Raw genomic sequence first — 16,738 nt, forward strand, 5'->3', positions numbered from 1 at the left:
GTACAAAATAGTAATACATTACTGTAACATGTTAGTTTTAAATTAGCTAAGTAATTTATGAGGGAAATATAAATTGCTCTTAAATTCCTTAATTATACCCAAAAGGAAGACTTTCAGCCCAAACTGAACCAAATTAAAAAATAATAACATTGGAAACTTTTCCCCTTAGAAAAACAATTTTTAAGTAGAAAATAATAAAGTAAAACACAACTGGATCTAGCCTTTTCTCAAAAAATGGTAGTTTAAAACAAGAAAAACATTTATCTCAGAGGCTGTGCTATCCTTAATCCCTGAGGAAATAACATCTACTCTCACCCTACATATATTTTCTTCTTCTGATTTTGGGGACTTTAAAATATGACCACACTTTAAACATAAATATATAGAGAAATCACTCAGAGCCTTTTAAATGAAGACAAAATCTGAAATATATTCCAATATATAGTCAATGTCATATTAAGGGGTGTTAAGGAAAGAGCTTGGGAAGAGTGGGTACTGCTGGTGGTGAAAATAAAATTATGAATTTAGCCAAGTAGCAGAACTTTTATTGTCCAAAACTCATTTCAATCAATTTAAGAGGGGAAAAAATTCATCATTTTGTTTAAAAAGATGCAACTTCCTTTTGTGTTTAAATTCCTGGGAAAAAGTAAGATTAACACCATTAAAACATTGATGCTGTTAATGGTTAAAACATTCTTGCATTTATTCTTTGGTAAGAGGGGTACTTTAAAAATGGAAACAGCTCTAAAATATTAATTCAATTTAATAGGAAAGAGAAAAGAATGTTAGAAAATGTTAGAAAATCAAAAGCTAAAGAGACTCAGGATAAGAACTACTCAAAATCATATCAATTAAATTAAATTAAATTTTGAGGAGTAAATAGGAAAAACAGAAGCCAAGAGTAGCAGAACTACCATTGGTCTGTCAGTCAAATTCTTTTCATACCTAAAGGTTAAAAGTCTTTTTCACAGTCATTAAACAGTTCTTTAAAATGCTATATTAAGATATCATTAACAATTTCAATTTATAAATAACATACCCACATACATTTTATTTCTTTAAAAAGTCACACCCCAAACACAAAGGCATTCAAATGAGAGAAAAACAGGTTTAACACTGATTTTTTTTTTTTTTTTGCTTTCAATTATTACTACCAAAATAAAACAAAACAAAAACAACTCTGAGAGGTTGCCAGCACCCAAGAAAGCATTTCCGCACAAAAAGAGTTAATGGGCTGCCGGCTGGCTCAGCTAAACAGTCGGCGACCATTTGCAAGCCTCCTAGGTATATTCCCAGCAGACACATTATCAGATTAAAGGAACTGCAAACAAACTGGGCTGAAACCTTTCTTTGTCCAAACCCAGCCTCTTCTTCCTGTGATGTCATATTACAAATCTAGCAAGCCTTTCTTTTTCACTTCAGAGAAAGCCCGTCTCACAATACAGCTGGCAACTGAGGAAAAGGCCTCACTCCAGCAAGAGTTAACATGCTCGGGAATTTATTTCGGAAACTTTAAAAGACTTCTGCTTACCACCACCTGGGATCCACTGCAAGAAAATCAAATCAGAAAACTTCATTTAAAAGGAGCAAGAAGTAAAAGACGACAAATTGGGAATGTTTAAGTCTTGGAAACTCTGCACTGAAAAGCGAAATAAGCTTGATAACTCAAGCTTAAACATTCCGGAGGAGCATTAAGCAAATTGAACTTTGGAATATTCATCTTGACTACTGAAACACAAGTATATGAGACGAGTTGTTTTACTTCTGCCACAGGAACGCAGCTTCTCTTTACATTTATAATCCTATGGGTTGGCTTCACTGACTGCATTTTTTAAAAGTTGTTCATCAGTTAACTAAACCCTGGATTCATGGATTTTCTGGAGACTACAAAATGAGAATAGTTTCCTTTTGAAGAACCAAGTGGAAACTTTACAACAACAAATTTCATGTTTCCTTTGGAGATTCCTGAGAAAAAGGAAATATTCATAAAACCACTCAAAGATCCATAATTTGCAAATAAGTTGGAGGCTACTGTGGTCACAATCTGAATACCGAAAGAGACTGTAGCTGACAAAAGGATTTCCACACTGAAAACTGGACGTGCCTTTATGATGGTAAGCAGTACCAGCACCCAATGCCACTATGATGACTCCTTTAAATACACTTTGTATGGGTGCATGTTCAGCATGGTGTTTGTGCTTGGGTTAATATCCAATTGTGTTGCCATATACATTTTCATCTGCACCCTCAAAGTGCGAAATGAAACTACAACGTACATGATTAACTTGGCAATGTCAGACTTACTTTTTGTTTTTACCTTACCCTTCAGGATTTTTTACTTTGCAACACGAAATTGGCCGTTTGGAGATTTACTTTGTAAAATTTCTGTGATGCTGTTTTATACCAACATGTATGGAAGCATTCTGTTCTTAACCTGTATTAGTGTGGATAGATTTCTGGCCATTGTCTACCCATTTAAGTCAAAGACTCTAAGAACCAAAAGAAATGCAAAGATTGTTTGCATTGCTGTGTGGTTAACTGTAATGGGAGGTAGTGCACCAGCAGTTTTTTTTCAGTCTACCCACTCTCTGGGTAACAGTAATACCTCTTCAGAAGCCTGCTTTGAAAATTTCCCAGATGCCACGTGGAAAACATATCTCTCAAGGATTGTAATTTTTATCGAAGTAGTGGGATTTTTTATTCCCCTAATTTTAAATGTAACTTGTTCTAGTATGGTGCTAAGAACTTTAAATAAACCTGTTACATTAAGTAGAAGCAAAATAAGCAAAACTAAGGTTTTAAAAATGATTTTTGTTCATTTGGTCATATTCTGTTTCTGTTTTGTGCCTTACAATATCAATCTTATTTTATATTCTCTTATGAGAACACAAACGTTTGTTAATTGCTCAGTAGTGGCAGCAGTAAGGACAACGTACCCAATCACTCTCTGCATTGCTGTTTCAAACTGTTGTTTTGATCCTATAGTTTACTACTTTACATCGGACACAATTCAGAATTCAATAAAAATGAAAAACTGGTCTGTTAGGAGGAGTGACTCCAGATTCTCTGAAGTTCAAAATACAGAGAATTTTATTCAACACAATCTACAGGCCTTAAAAAATAAGATATTTGACAATGAATCTACAATATAAGCTGCCTGAAATAAAACCACTGGGACTTCACTGGGACAGAACTTTCAAGTTCCTTCAACCCTGAGGAGTGTCTCCTTGGACAAACTATTTCTCCACCTCCAAAAGAAAATTAACACGTGGACATTTAAAAATTTTTAGTATAAAGAAAATTTGTATTCAGTGTAAGCATTAAAATATATACTATTCTTGTATACACTCCACTTTATTTTTCTGAGCCATTTTGACTTTTTCCTTCTTCATTAAAAAAATCTCTTAAAACGTTATTCAATGTCTAAAAGTGACTATGATTTAAATCAAGCAGTGACTATTTGTACTGTCAATTAATTCCTTTTTATATTAAATGATTTAACTTACTAAATTTTTACACTAAATGATTTACTTATAAGTAACTAATATTTTTACTTAAGCATATATCTCATTTTTATTTAATTTTGAATTAAAACTACTAATCATGTTTCTTAAACTACAAAAAATGAGAAAGTAAAGTTGAAATAAAACATTTTTAGAGTATTTTAAAAAAAACAAAAAAAAGTAGTAGTCTTCTATAGAATGACATATTAATGCTATTTAAAGATCTCAAGCAGTAACACAGGTAACATTTTGGGGTTTTTGTCTTTCATTATAGGCAATTTGTAAAAGGTAGATACTACCTATATGGTATGCTTTGAAGTTACTATTTGAATTCATTTACTGTATATAACAGCACCCAATTTCAAAATGATATATGCCACAAAAATTGAGAGGGAGAAAACAAATAAAATGTTATTTTGCTAAATAAGTTTTTAAAAAATAAACTACTACCAGAAGTACATTTTAATGTACAATTTAATAAGTACATTTATATCACAATAAAGAACTTGGGTTTAAATATGTTAGGTCAGAGAAACACTAGAGATAGTGAAATATAGTACTTGGCACTTAGAAAGGGATATACAGTCATGTGTCACTTGTTACAAGTTTTAGGTAATTTTGTTGTTGTGCAAACATTATAGAATGTACTTACACAATCCTAGATGGTAGAGCCTACTACACACCAAGGCTATATGGTTAAGTCTATTGCTTCTAGGCTACAAACATATACACCATGATTCTGTACTAAGAACTGCAGGCGATTACAACACAATGGTAAGTATGTGTGTATCTAAACATAGAAATTATACAGTAAAAATACGGTATTATAAGCTTATGGGACCACTGTTATATATGCAATCTATCATTAACTGAAACATCGTGTAGTACATGACTGTATGTATTTTATTTCCCTTCCGTGTTCTGACCATTTTTTAAGGCAAATATTGAATAGTTGAAAATGTTATTTTAAGTAGGCAAAATGTTACTGTCTGTCAAAATAATTCAAGGAAGGACACAGTTCCTTACATTAAAAAGCAGCAAAACTACAAGGCCAAATAATAAACACACCTGCATTTTCATTTCACTAAACATAAAAAGGATATGGCTTTGAGGTATAATCTAGAAAAAAAGTACAAAACACTAAAGCTTTTAATTTTTTTTAACATATCCTTTTTTTCCCCACAAAATTCAAGCAGCTTTCCAAAGTTAACTAAAAAAGAGTGCTTTCTATTTGAGAAAAAGAACATATAATTAAATTTAGCATTCAACTATCTGATTTTTAATATCTTAATCTTTCAAGTCCTAAATACTACTTGGACAAACACTGTTTAAGATTTAAAATTGATTTTTGCTGTTCTGTGGGTTTCGGCTACAATGACTTCAGACAATTCACAGTTATTTGCTAGACATTCAAACCTGTTTTCAATAAAGTAACAGGAGGGAGGTTTTCTTTAGGAACCCATGGTTTCCTTTAGATAAACCAAAAGCAAAATAAATCCTTTAAAAAAATTAGTGAAGAAATTAAGCATGTTCCTTCATATTCTAAATATACTGTAAATATATTTTCTTCCATTGACCTGAGGTTACTTTATTTGATATCACACTTCAGAAAACAAAAATTTATCTAGCACTCTTAAAACATATATTTTTGAGTTAAAAAGCAGCTCAAAACCTACTGATCTGGAGGAAAAGGGTGGGGAATTCTATAACAGATTTCTCTGAACTTTCCTCAGCTTAAAGATCTGTGAGTAAAATTTAAGGCATGATCAAAAAGCACAAATATTACTTTAAAATACAAGCAAAATAGTCATTAGTTGTTATTACTATGTTCACTAGAGAAATTTTTGTTGCCCTCTGTCAAAAGATACATGAATCAAAAGTTTTATAATATTCTTCAAAAATAATAATACATAACAGATAACAAATATAGTTTTCTCATCTAGAACTTTAAATACTGAGTAAATCTTATACATAAGGACAAAAAGAGTACTAGAACAAAATTGTAAGTTATTTTCCTTTGTTAGTGTTGTACTTTAAGGTAAATTGTATATTCCAAGGGTTTTTTTCTTTCCTCTTTCCTTAGAAAACCTATATTAATATTAGAACTCTGATGATTTTACTTTTTATTACCTTAAAACAATATCACCAAGCCTGCCCCCCCCCAAAAAAAACCTGTGCCCACTGTTTTTAACATCTTCATAAAGGAGTAGGTGATTTAACTAATTTTTTTTCCCACATTAACCCCCTTCAAAGGAGCAGAGTAAGATGAGACATTTTTCAGGTATGGAAAATAGCTGAAAAGAAGTTGGAAACTTAGAAGTTATCTTTTACGAGAAAATATCAAGTAACTAGCTCACCAAAAAAAAGCATAAAAAGTATGTATTATACATAATATATCCACAGAAAATTAAAGAAATCGAAGACACTGCTTAAGGAGTTATCAGCAACCTTTTAATATTCTACATTCGAAATACTGAAAGTAAATCTGAAGTATAAATCCTAATTATAGATATTGGCATTCAAAGCAATAGCCACTCAGTAAAGAAATATAGAAAATGGAGCAAACTTCATATTTTCATCTGATAAACATTTAACTTATGAATGGTGCACAGCTATTAAGAGTGAAGCAACTGCTTTTGGTCCTGTAATTTTGGACCCCTGATGAACCGATGTGAAGACTATTTTAATCTCATTACTCAGGACAATTAAGTTAGCAACTCTTGTAGAGAAATTGGGACCTTCATAAATCACTGGTGGGAATGAAAATGGTACAAGCCTTATAGATGGAAATTTGGTAATATCTCACACACACATATTTACCCTTTGACCCAGCATTCTCACTTCCAAGTATTTACCTCGAAGACACAATTTCAATTATACATGTGCTGTACTCACCAGCAAATTGGTGTTAACAGATCAACCCCTAAGTGGACATATAGGAGTAACATTTATCAGGTGTCGGGAGGGTGGGAGGGGGGAGAAGGGGATGGGTGTATACAACCGCAATGAGTAAGATGTGCAACATTTGGGGGATGGACACGCTTGAAGCTCTTACTTGAGGGGGGAGGGGGGCATGGGGAATATATGTAACCTTAACACTTGTACCCCCATAATACGCTAAAATAAAAAAAAAAACCTTAAAAAAGTAAAATAAAACACAAAAAAATATATACATGTGCAAGGTTATTCATTGTGGCATTATTTGAAATTGGAAAACACTAGAAACTATCTGTATGTCCAGTCATAGAAAACTGGTTGAATAGACTGCAGCAAATACACACAATGTAGTACCATACAGCTGTAACTATGAAAAAAATCTCTATGAACTGATATGGAGTAATTTACAGAAAGTGATGTTAAATGAAAAAAGCAAAGTATAAAAGAACACACATACTATGCTACCTTTTTGTGTAAGAAAAAGGCAAAATAAGAAAACACATATACCTGCATATTTTTGCAAAAAGAAACATAGGACTATATACTCTGACTAAGCTTTTTTGTACAGTTTTGACTTGAGAAAGTATGTTAACATTGTACATCAGGAATTGACAAACTTTTTCCTCAAGGGGCAGATACCAAATATTTTAGGCCCGCTTCATTTACAAAAACAGGTGGTCGTCATGTGGGCTATACTCGCCACCTCCTATTTTACATAGTCCAAAAACTAAATACAGCAAGGACGGAGGAAAAAAATAAACCCTAGAACTTCATTTATATTAGTGCCTAGCACATAACTGGTCTCAATAATTATTTGTTGAATGAATAAACCTTAAAGATCTATTAAAAGAGGGACATTAATTCTAACAGGGCTTTTCTACAAATGTATATAACTTCGGTTAAGTCATTTAACCTTTCTGTGTTGACCTCTTCATCTTTAGCTAAGGGTTTTGGACTAGATAATTTGTAAGGTATATTCCATACCCTATGATTTTCATTTAGTCACTTACAACTTTCATCCTTTCCTTCCTTTTAATTGCCACTGTCATATTGGAACCACTGCAACTACTCCCTCACTCAGCCTGCTTCCTAGTGTCTGCCCTTCAACCCCTCCAAGACAGCTCAATCAGTTCTATTATTAAATCACTACTTTATGTCTCTCACTTAATGTCCAGTTTTAAAAGCTGTCAGATTTCCCATTGCTTGAGGGAAAAGTCAAGTTTCTGAGTTCAAAGTTCTCTAAAATATTGCCCTCACTTCCTTAATACTTTGGTTCCCCACCCAGCCCCAGTCTATCAAGCTCATTCTGCCCCTCTTCTTTGTTAAAATCCTTTTCATACTACAAGGCCTACTTCAACTCCTAGCCTAAAACAAAATCTTCTTTGATAATGCTTATTTTCTATAGTACTTATTTGATATACTGTCTTCGTTAGTTATCTTTGTATAATGGATTATGTCTTATCTTCCTAACTAGACACATCCAGCGCCTTGAGGAAATGGGATTATGTTTCGTACTTCTTTGGATTCTCTATAGGGCCTAACATATAACTGAAAGAGAGGGAGTAGAGGTTGGAAGGAAAGGGCCTAGAGTTAAGAACAAACTATTAATAGATTATCATTTGCCCACCAGACTGAAGGTTAATTTTTAATAACCAATACCTATTTACTTATATAGTACCTACTCTGGGTATTTATCAATGTAGTTCTAATAAAGGTTCTATATTTATACACAAAAATGTAAAGAAAATAAAATTTGCTCCTTTTTCACCAAACCTATGGCTCATTTAATCCTTCAAAAGCCCAAGGAAAAAAGGCAAATTTTTTGTCAATACTACTCCAATACAAGAATTATTGGGAGGAGGAAATGGGTAAATTCACACCTAATGGGTACAATGCACACTATCTGGGTGATGGATACATTTATAACTTTGACTCAAACTGTACAAAAATAATCCATGTAACTCAAACGTTTGTACCCCTGTAATATTCTGAAATAGAAAAGATAAAAATTTTTAAAAAAGAATTATCACCATAATTCTTATTACTTGATTTCTCAACTTTAAGCTGTATCTGTTAAATCCTCATCATTTAGATGAGGTCATGCAATTGCTGCCAGAAACTACTTTGTTCTTGAAAGCATTCTTTATGACACTATCCAACTTCTCATTTGGATCAACTATTTTCTAGGCCTGCTGCATCCTGTGAGTTTTTGCATTGTTTTCCTTTTTGGACTGGTATGACAGTTTTACTTTCTTAGATCCAATGATTGCCCTTTCCTTGGATTTCTTTTTCATTTTGTTAAGACATATCCTCCAGTAATTTCATTTCAAAAGGATGGTCAAGAGGTAAACCTTCTGAGTCCTTGCATGTCTGAAAATTATTTTATTTTGCCCTCAGGTTTCATTCACAGTGTAGGTCAGATAAAGGATTTTAGGTTATTAAACATCCATATTCCTAATGAGAACTATAAGGCTGATCTGCTTCTTGTTCCCCTGTAAATATTTTCTCTTTGGAAGCTTTTACAATTTTCTAACTATCTTTAGAATTCTGAATTTTCACTAAGATGTATCCACATTGATTTATCAAGCTTGCCACTATGGGCCCTTTCCATCTGAAGCCTCCTGGCTTTCATTAGCTTTAGAAAAATTTTTGCTGTCATTTTTTTATCTTTATTATTTTCTCTTCTCCATTTTCTTTTGTCTTTATTGTGGGAATAAATCGACAGACATTGAACTGAGGTGCCCTAAAATAAGAAAGTAAGGAGCAACATAACCTAACAGTACAATAGTTTGTTGTATTTTCCTCCTAGGAAGAATTACCTTTCTTATTTATTTATTCAAGTTTGTTACAGAAGTCTGCATTTACCTCAGTTTCTGCTCTGCTTCTTTCTCTGGCACCATCAGGAAACTATAGTCCTGTGTATGCATACACAAAATTTAAGTGTGGTGTGGGGCCAGGCATGGAGCAACTATGCCCTGCACAATAGCATGGGCATCAGCCTAAACTCTGCATACCAAGCTGTGTCTAAAGGGGCAAGTTTCCTAATTTATTAGTATAGAGGAGATGCATTTTCCTGATTCTTATAGGCAGACACAGCCTTAGGTGGGGGACTGGTGTTTCATGTTCTCAAAGTATAATGCCCAAACCAGCAGTAACAGCATCAACTAGAAAGATGTTAGAAATACAAATTCTTGGTTCATACTCTAGAAACCCTGGCGTTGGGCCCAGCAATCTATAATCTGTGTTTTAACAAACCCTCTAAGTAATCTAGATGCATGCTAAAGTTTGAGGGCAATTGTCAGGTAGTATTAGAAAACTCTCCTGTTTATTGCCTCACTCTCGATATCTGCTACTTTGAGCTTGTTGACTAAGACTTTCCCATCAACCACAGCCCTTTTCCTGTGTCTATTCTGTGCTGCAGTTTTCTCTACTTTATCTATCCATCCATCCACTCCTCATTTACTTTTTACACATAAAAATGAATCAACTCCTTTACTTCCTTCCATAGTTTTTTCCACTTCACAGTCTGAGTGCTATTGGGTTTCATTCTCATTTTGTGTGTGTGTGTGGTTATGTGTGCTCTTTCCTGTCACTTCTGTAAGGTTTTGGCGGAGAAAAGAGATGAAATGATAAAAGTGTGTGGTCACAGTCTGCTATTTTGAACAAGAAATATTCTCATTTTTAAAAGCAATTGCATAGTCCAAGTTATATAAGAAAAAGTCATGCTACTTAAACCCTTTTATTGCTGCTAAAAAATAACAAGGGCTTTTTTTATCAAGGTTTTTTTTATCATTCTTAAATAGAACAAATCTTTATAGTATAAACAATATAATCTTCAATTTAATTTTCTTTTAAAAGTGATAATTTTATAACTAATTTTACCAATTATTAATTGCCAGCTCATATATTAAAAGAACATAAAATCTATAGATCATTTGTTATAATCTTTTAAATAACTTTTATTTAATTACATTAATGTAAAACATTCACATTGGGCTAAAATTTAGGCTTTTTATGTACAGTATTTTATGAACAGAAGAAGCAGTTCATTAAAAGTAAATCTTACATAAGACTTAGCACTAAAAGATTAAGCCATTTTGGTCTTATGTCAGATGTGTAATTTTTGCTTATGGTCAAAATAACTGGTTTCAAAATTATTGGGCAAAAACTGCTATACTTTATGTTGTGGTCTCATGAGACTGCTCCAGATGAAAAAGACTGAAACACATGTAATTCAATATAATTTTAGCTACTTAAGAGAAGGAAAAAAATATGGACATGTATTTTAGAAAAAGCAAAGGGCATGAGTAAATAGTTTCCCTACAAGGGATTATAGAGTTGTTGCTAAATAAATTATTACAAAGGTTAGGGGCATCATTTCTGCATTCTCATGACAATCTTTACCAGTCTCTATCACCCCAGGCCATTTATTCTTCATTCGAACTGAACTGTGGAAAAGTTTATTTTCAGAACACCCTGTTTAAATATGTAGGTTAAACTAAATTAGACTCTGGTCTAAAAGTACATAGCATTAAAAGTGTCCAATATTTCTATCAGAAACACAATGAAAAAGATTGTATTTTCAAGAAAAAATAGTGAGTCTAGTATTGGTTTAGGGAATCCTGTTTGTTTTATTTATTATTCATGTATTAGTAAAAGATAAGTCATTTTACTTTTCCACTTATTTCAACATTCGAAAAAAAATCTAAAATGACAAAACAATACAAAAACTAGCATTACTTAATATGTAAATATAAAAACTTTTAGACAATTAAATTATCATAAAATATGGAATGGGTATAATGAAAAAACTGGCCACATGTAAAAGATAGCAAGGCATATCTATGTTAGTCTTTGAAGAATTCTTAAAGAATACGATCAAAATCTTAAAGCAAAATTCTCTGTTAAAAGTTAATGAAGGTAAGAAACACTGAAACTTAGCAGGAATAATAAAAGGTTTTTTGAAAGGGTAAGAAACAAACCCAGCTGTTTCCTATTGTGCGTTTCCTTATCATGCTCTAAATCTAGCACATACAGGAAGACACCAAAAACACTTTTGATATTTGGCCATTTCTGACAAAAGTAGAAAATATTAACAATCAATAAGTAAATTAATAAAGCCACACATGCAAGAGCTGCAACTACACACACACACACATATATATGTTGAAACAGACTGGATTGCGACAGTTCAGTTTTTAAAATGTGCCATAAATATTTGGAAAGGAGAAAAGTCAGAAAGTTGTTCTATTTTATAATAAGGGTAGGTAAATAGCTGCCCTATAGTGGTTCTAAAATTTTACTAAACTCACAGTAACAGCCTCTTATTTTCCTAGAGAAATTCAGAAGCAACACTAATTAAGAGAGCCCAAAAGATATGTCTGTTCTTTATTTCTTACACATCCAGAATTCCAGAGCCCTTCCTCACTATTCCAATTAAGATGTGACTGCAAGTTTACAAACTGAAAATTTTAAGACTATATTCAAGTAATTCTCTAACATCATGACCATGTATAAGACCCTGTGAATAAGACCAAGTACACGCGCTTCCATTCCCACAGGTTAAGTACAGAGGATATTTACTAGCTATTCTTCTGCAATTACTACCTCCTTTCTTGTTTGTACTTGAATAGTAACTAACACTGCCCTCAGGGTAATCATGACATGATTCATCACTAAAGCAATATAACAAATTCCAACTGCAGTGTAACATCAAACACTGCTGGAGTTCAGTGACACCATTTTCCCTCTTCAACTTTTTCCATTTTGAGAAAGTAATGGAGGAGGGGAGGTGTCTTGGGAGAAGACAAAAGTTCTCCATACTTATAGTAAGCCAGGATAAACGGGTCCAAGACTGTGTAATAGTGTTCTCAAGAAATCACTGTATAGGAGAAGAAAGGGAATGAAGTGAAGGGTACTAACAACTGTGAAGTTTCTAATTACTGTTCTCATAAACGCTCATTTATTCCTCACAAAAACTCTGAAAGGTAAGTATTATTATCCCCATTTTACAAACAAGGAGATCTGAGATACAGATACATGACTTGCTCGGAACCACACCAAAGCAAGTTATATGACATCTCTGAACCTCAGGTTTCTTTATGTATAAAATAGGGATAGCAATGTTTACCCTTCTAGGCTTCTGTGGAGATTAAGTGAGATCTGGTAATCCAAAGCCTAGGCTCCTTCTGCTACAGCACAGTAACACTCACAAAGAGAAAGATACAAACACAGATAAAACATGAGTAGAAAACTACTCATGCCAATGCATATACCTAACAGTAAATACACTGAGAGGCAGCATAGAGGTTAAGAGTATAGTCTCTGGAACCAGACAGCCTGAGTTAAAATTCTGGCTCTACCACCAACTAGTTTTGTGGACAAGGAAAGTATCTCAATTTCCTTGTGCCTCAGTTTCTTCATCTATGAAATGGCGATGATAGTATCTATTTCGTAGAGTATTGAGAAGTAACTGAGTTAACACATTTAAGCACTTAAATAGTATCTGTAACAGGCCACATGCAAAAACATTACCCATTATTATTTCTATATTGAAATGTCATATACATAAGTCAAGGTCATTTTGACACTAGTCTATATGATGACCAGGAAAGATTTCAAAGAAGTAAGGAAGCGATGAGCTTTTTTTCAAACACTGCTTCTTAAACCAAGTTTCTATCAGCTACTTATAGGACATTTCTGAGTTGTTAGATTTTTTTTCTTTTTTCTTTTGGACATCTCTGAATTTCTTTAGTCCCTGTGTCAATTCATGGACAAAGAGAACCAGTCATGTGTACAATATGGATGGTGTGGCGGGGAGGCATAACATGAACAGACAGGTCGTGAATACTTCTCCACAGTGAATTCTGGCAATTTCTCATGTGTGTCAGAGTGTTTTAAAGATTAAATAAGAGGGAAAACACATAGAAAAAAGACTAGACTTAGGGGTCAAAGAGAGGGCTCAAGCACTGCAAGTCACTTGAGCGAAGGTTTAGACATGAAAAAGATTTTATGTTTAAAACCATAAACAGCTCTGGATGAAGAACTCAAGCCTGCCTGCATAAGTATTTAATACAGAAGACCTGCAATGATTTGTAACAGTTATCTCACATTTCTTTAGTTTTTCTGTGTGTTGTTGTTCTTTTTTTAACATATAAGGGATCACATAAAAGCCCATTTAAATGCCATATTGATCCTTAACAATTACGAAGAAGAAATAGTTATTTTATTAAGTTGAGCTTACAGTCTTAGGTCTATTTTAAGTAACATCTACTTATATTTCAGTAATCATTCATATGAACTAAGTTACTATGCTTATTTTGGTTTGTATTTTTTCTGCATATCTACATTTTTAAACTCTCTTTAGAGTATTTGTTGACTAGTAGAAAACTAAGATCACTATGAAAAATTTTATTTCTAAGATATGGATTTCCTTTATTTTCCCTTCTCTATCTTTACATTTTTTCTTTCTTATAGAGAAGACTTCAGGCATATTTGGAATATTTTATTAGAAACTGAGAGAAAAAGTTAAACAATAAAACCTCAGCTCTAACATTTCAGTCTATGTAAATAGATCTAACTTTCCATTTTACTTCATTCTCATCCCTCCTTTTAATTTCCTTGAAAGTTGATCCAAATACCTAATTTCAACCTAAATCATTATGAATTCTGAAAAATTTATATTAAAGTCTCACTTGTAAGAGTTGCATGAATGAAATATATATACACACTAGTACTTCCTTTTACAATATAGTTTGCTCTTTTTTGTAAAGTCTTCTTTTAATCTTTCTTTCAGAGGAATAAATCAGACCAATAGTCACAGTACAGCACAAAGGAGCTGGTCAAAAAACGTTACTTTTCCCTTTCCTATTACTAATTAGCTGCTATGCAAAACACTTACCTTATTACTTAAGACAAAAAAAAATACATATTATTTTTTCATTTAGAATAAAAGTAACTATTTATATTGCTCACTTTTATACTAATATGCCTGACTACACATTATAGTGGTAATAAAAACAGTGTGAATGATTCAACAGAAGTAATGTGGGACAGTGACAGAACACTTAACTACAAACCAGTATAGAATTCTGAATCAAACCAATCTGGTTCAAACACCAACTGGATAACCTTTAACAAATTACTTCAAGAAAGGTGATGATCTGATCTAGGGAAATATAATGAAACAGATTTTTAAAATATATAATAAGAATGAAATAAATCCGAGACATAGTATTTTCAAAAAAATTATAGGACTCTATATCAAACTACAGAAAAAGGAGACAATGCTCAGTATTCAAGCCTAAATGACTTGAAAAGTAATGGAAAAAGAGAGAGATTGAAAACAAAGCTATATTTAGAACAAAATAATATAATTCCAGTTTTGAATACTGAAGTTAAGTCTTCTAAATCACTAGAGGAGTTACTAGTTGGCTGTAGAAGTTAAGGTGAAAATATTGGGTCAGATTGAGAAAGGTTAAAGCTTTAGCTATGTTTTCAGAAAGAATCAGGTTTTTAAAACTTAAAATGTTTCCTCTTGCTACAAAAAAAGTATATTTACTTTTATTCATGGTTATTTGAAATAACTCATGAGGAGCTTTTGAAAATATAATTTTTCATTATATTGTTATATAAATGTAAATATGACATCATATTGCTTAACTGTCCTCATCCATGTTTTAAAAAAGCATTAAATGTGGCTTAATCATTTTCTTACAATTCACTTGGCTTCCTGAGAAGTAGTTCTGAGTAAAATGTAACTTTTTTTTAACAATGTCTCATGGTAAATACTATTAATAAAACCTTTGTGCAAAGTGCACCAGAGGTTAATGATCTACCATACAAACATACAACAGATATCCTTTTTGGCTTTTTTGGAGCCACAGGCTTTTCTCCCTTTTGTGTTCACTTCCTGTCAAGTTTGACATTTCAAAAGAATACCAAAAAAACTTAAAAATTTGTTTATAAGCTTATGACCAAATCAAAACTCTAAAACTACGAGCTACTTATCACAACTGTACTGGTGTATTAAATAGCCCTTCATTTAAAATTTGGAAGAATAATTTAAAAGAAACAATTTAAATCATTTCTTATGTAAAAGTATTTTGGCCAAATATTTGTATAACTGAATGAAGAAGCTTGCTAATGTTTGATGACTATACAAAAGTAGGATGAAAGAATTCAATTTAATGAGTCAGCTACATTGGATAACATTTAAAGAAGCCTTAAACTTCTTGTGACTTATTAAAATACAAGGAAACAGTTAATAACTAGTATTTGTGTTCTCTATATAGTAAATACTCCACCCAAACAGTATTATTCAGAAGATCAGATGCATTTAACACAGGAAAATAGAAATAATATAGGTAGTCCCTGGGTTATGGAGGAGATGCGTTCCTGAGAATGTCTTTAGGTCAGATTTGTATGTAACTCAGATCCCTGATGATCGTGGAACTATAATGGCTCATATGTGGTCATAATAATAATACAGTGTAATACTATAATAATAATACCCCTGTACTGTAATAATAAGTTATAGGAACTATTGCACTCTTTTAATTTAAACAAACAGAACATCAAAACAAACTCATACAAAAGCTTAAATAGGAGACGAGAAATTTCAGAAAAGAGTATTAAACATAACATTCACCTAATGTTGTATCAACACTAGGCTAATAGGAATGTTACGCTTATTTTGATCTTCTAACCAAATCAATAATAACCTTTCCATTTTGATAATTAATCCACTATGCTGTTTAGTAATAATTGATGCTTTCATTGGAACAGAGCCTTTCACATGTTCCATTATTCTTACTTTATCCTTTATAATTGTCCTGACAGTCGAACAACTGAAGCCTAATGCTTTCCCAGTGAATGATGGCATCTGGCCTTTCTCCAAACACTTAATTATTTCTACTTTTGTTTCCATTGTAATCACCTTTCTCTTTGCTACAGACTCATCTGGACTTCCAGTGGACTTCTGCTTTGGAGGCATAGTCATAAGGGTAAACACAGACTCACAAAATCAAATATAAAAGTTAAGATAAAAGTGATGCTGTGCTTAAGAGACCATATAAACAATGGGACTGGCCATTAGTGCAAAGACCTGCTTACATCAGGTGAGTTTGTTTATGCGCATGGAAGAAATTAGTTCCTGAATTATTAATCTAATTATTTAATATAAATTATCCTTGTGGGGAGCCTTGGGAACCCGTTCATAATTACTGAACGCTGTAAGTTGGGTCATCTGTAACCCAGAGACTGCCTATATTTAAATATTCTTTAAATATATATATTTT

General features: G+C 32.6%; 2 protein-coding genes across 3 annotated transcripts in view; one reads left to right on the forward strand and one right to left on the reverse strand.

The window, feature by feature from the left end:
• RB1 (RB transcriptional corepressor 1) overlaps positions 1–16,738 on the reverse strand; it is a 128,062-nt gene that overhangs the window by 48,018 nt on the left and 63,306 nt on the right. The gene's annotated exons all lie outside the window — the stretch shown is intronic.
• On the forward strand, positions 1,140–3,415 carry LPAR6 (lysophosphatidic acid receptor 6). The gene has a single exon (XM_012737276.2). The coding sequence runs from the start codon at positions 2,109–2,111 to the stop codon at positions 3,150–3,152; it is 1,044 nt and encodes a 347-aa protein (XP_012592730.1). The 5' UTR covers positions 1,140–2,108; the 3' UTR covers positions 3,153–3,415.

This window comes from Microcebus murinus, chromosome 13, assembly GCF_040939455.1.
Source record: "Microcebus murinus isolate Inina chromosome 13, M.murinus_Inina_mat1.0, whole genome shotgun sequence".
Taxonomy (NCBI): domain Eukaryota; kingdom Metazoa; phylum Chordata; class Mammalia; order Primates; family Cheirogaleidae; genus Microcebus; species Microcebus murinus.